The following is a 2,421-nucleotide window of genomic DNA, read 5'->3' as shown; positions in this document are numbered from 1 at the left end:
AATAATAGAGGTAATTTGACATTTAAAATCATGGAGCCTTTTGGTAAACTATTCTTTCACTTCAATCAAGCTCGAATTTTAGGCTTCAATCAATCTTCTAAATTTTTTTTGAGTTCAAACCTTTTCGAGTTTAAGTTTCAATATTATATTTCGAGTTCGTGTTAAACTTCATAATTTTTAGCTTGTGAGTTTGAATCGAGTTGAGCTTACTTTTAAATTTTTCAAGTTCGAGTCGAGCTCAACAATACTCGAGTTTGACTTGGCTCGTTTAACAAACGATTTCGTTTGGTTTAATTTAAAAAAAAAAATTGGAGGTTTTTTCTGATTTCCAGTCGGTTCGGTTTGAACGGTTCAACGATTCTGGACGGTTCACTAATAACGTTCAACCGGTCTAGATTAAACCGGACTAGACAACGATTTCCAGTTGAACCGACCGGTCCAATTTTCAAAACAATGATCGTAATTGATTCATTGAAAACTCGATCATTTTTTTTTGAGGATCAGAGATTAATTTACTATTTAAATCATAATTTGTGAATACTATTTTAAAATTAACCCATTAAAATAACTAGAGTAGGCAAAATATAATTCGATTTATAATATATTAAAATTATTTTATAAAATTCAATTATCATAGTTTACTTTATACGATATAATTTCCTTCCATAGTAGCCAAAACAGCAATCATCATCCATATAGCTCCAAACTACTAAACCATGGGCTGTCTCCCAACCATACCATCATCATACATTTCTTAACTCTCTTGGAAAAAATATTTTATAAAAACAACCCTCAAATCCTCTCCCTTCCATCAAACAATCACTTTGATTCTTCTTCCTCGAGCCATGTTAGGGAAGAGAGTTCGACCCTTGATCGGAAACTTGCCGGAGCTACTCATCTCCACCCACAAATCGGCGTTTTGGGATCCAATAAGAAGCCCCAAAGGTCCACTAGATCTTAAAACCCCATCACCGAGAGGTTTAAAGTGGTACGACGCCGGCGGTGTGGGTCTCGGAATCATTGCTTCGATGGAGAAATCTATTCGCAGCTCGAATCGGCCGACGGCGGCGATCGGAAAAGGTGGACTGATCGGAGGATTGGAGGGGTTGGAGGTGGATGATAATTCGGAGGATTATACGTTTGTGATAAGCCATCATGGACATGGGAAATCATCGACGAAGGTGTATATTAATGAAGAACAAAGACATGACAGAAATGGGTTCTTCTCCGGAGCAGTTAAGGAAACACCGTTATCACCGTCGTTAACGGAGGCGGCGGCGAGATTCGTCGAAGATGAAGAATACCCAACCTCGAACTTTCTCAGTTCTTGTCATCTTTGCAAGAAGAAGTTGCATGGACAGGACATATACATGTACAGGTAAGAACTATGAGCTAAAACCCCTTCTAATAATTTTTTTGATTGATTATTTTCCATTGATTCGACTGTTTTAATGATTTTTTTTCTTTTTGCAGAGGGGAGAAGGGTTTCTGTAGTTCCGAGTGTAGAGCAACACAGATAATGATCGATGAGAGGAAAGAGAGATGCAAATCAGAAGCTTCGAAATCTGTGAAAAAATCAAGTTTGAATTTTGATAATAATTCTGGGCAGATTTTCTCCACTGGGATTCTTGCAATTTAGCCTTTGGTCAAACCAGCTGAATATATATAAATTATAGGAAAAATATCATACAATTTATGAGGGGATTAATAGATTAGTTTAATTTTCCCGATGCTAATTTAGAATAAGAAGAAAAAAATTTGAAAAAAATTTGAAAATTTTGGTCGGATTTGTAGAGTAGAGGCATATATGTTGTAATGAGAAAGATGTGAAATTTGATAAGAAATGAAGTTCCTTTTTGCAATTTTTATGCTTTTCTTTTTCCAATTTCATTTTTGTTCATTTTTAAAAGCTTAAGCAAAAGGATTCTGATTTTGTTGGAAAGTTTGAGATATGATTTACTTTTACTTTTAGATTAAAGTGTTAATGTACACTTTAGTCTTTAAAGGACACTTGAACTTTATTTGGTAAAATAGAAAGAAAATTGGGAGAAAGAGAAATTCAAACTTTTGAAAAGTGAAAATACAAGAAAAAAATAAATTTTATTGATGTATATCTAGTTAGGGGTGATTAATTGATTCAAATTTAACAAGTTTTGATCTAATTTTATCAAAATTGATATAATTTTTTGAAAAAAATGAATTTTGAATTATGTGAAAGAGAGTATTAAAATTTGAGTCAAAATCTGATTTAAGATATAAATGTTTAATTTTATCTAATTTAATATAATTATAAAAATAATATTTACAAAAAATATTATCATATATTATTTTGATCAATTTAATTATTCCTCACTTTTTCTCAGTTTTGTCGTTACTCATCTCCTCCACTTTTTCCTCTTTGTTCTTTATTTATTATTAGAG

At 32.5% G+C, this 2,421-nt stretch overlaps 1 protein-coding gene across 1 annotated transcript; it reads left to right on the top strand.

Annotated features, from left to right (window-relative positions):
* Positions 1-718: 718 nt before the first annotated feature.
* LOC120149888 (FCS-Like Zinc finger 13-like) lies at positions 719-1,736 on the top strand. The gene is made up of 2 exons (XM_039162591.1): positions 719-1,378; positions 1,474-1,736. Exons 1-2 carry the CDS (start codon positions 846-848, stop codon positions 1,637-1,639), a joined length of 699 nt encoding a protein of 232 aa, XP_039018522.1. The 5' UTR covers positions 719-845; the 3' UTR covers positions 1,640-1,736.
* Positions 1,737-2,421: the final 685 nt, after the last annotated feature.

The sequence above is a fragment of the Hibiscus syriacus genome, unplaced genomic scaffold, assembly GCF_006381635.1.
Source record: "Hibiscus syriacus cultivar Baekdansim isolate YM2019G1 unplaced genomic scaffold, ASM638163v2 tig00111013_pilon, whole genome shotgun sequence".
In the NCBI taxonomy this organism is placed as follows: domain Eukaryota; kingdom Viridiplantae; phylum Streptophyta; class Magnoliopsida; order Malvales; family Malvaceae; genus Hibiscus; species Hibiscus syriacus.
Note: the sequence above shows the minus strand (reverse complement) of the source record. Positions and strands in the feature narration are given on the sequence as shown.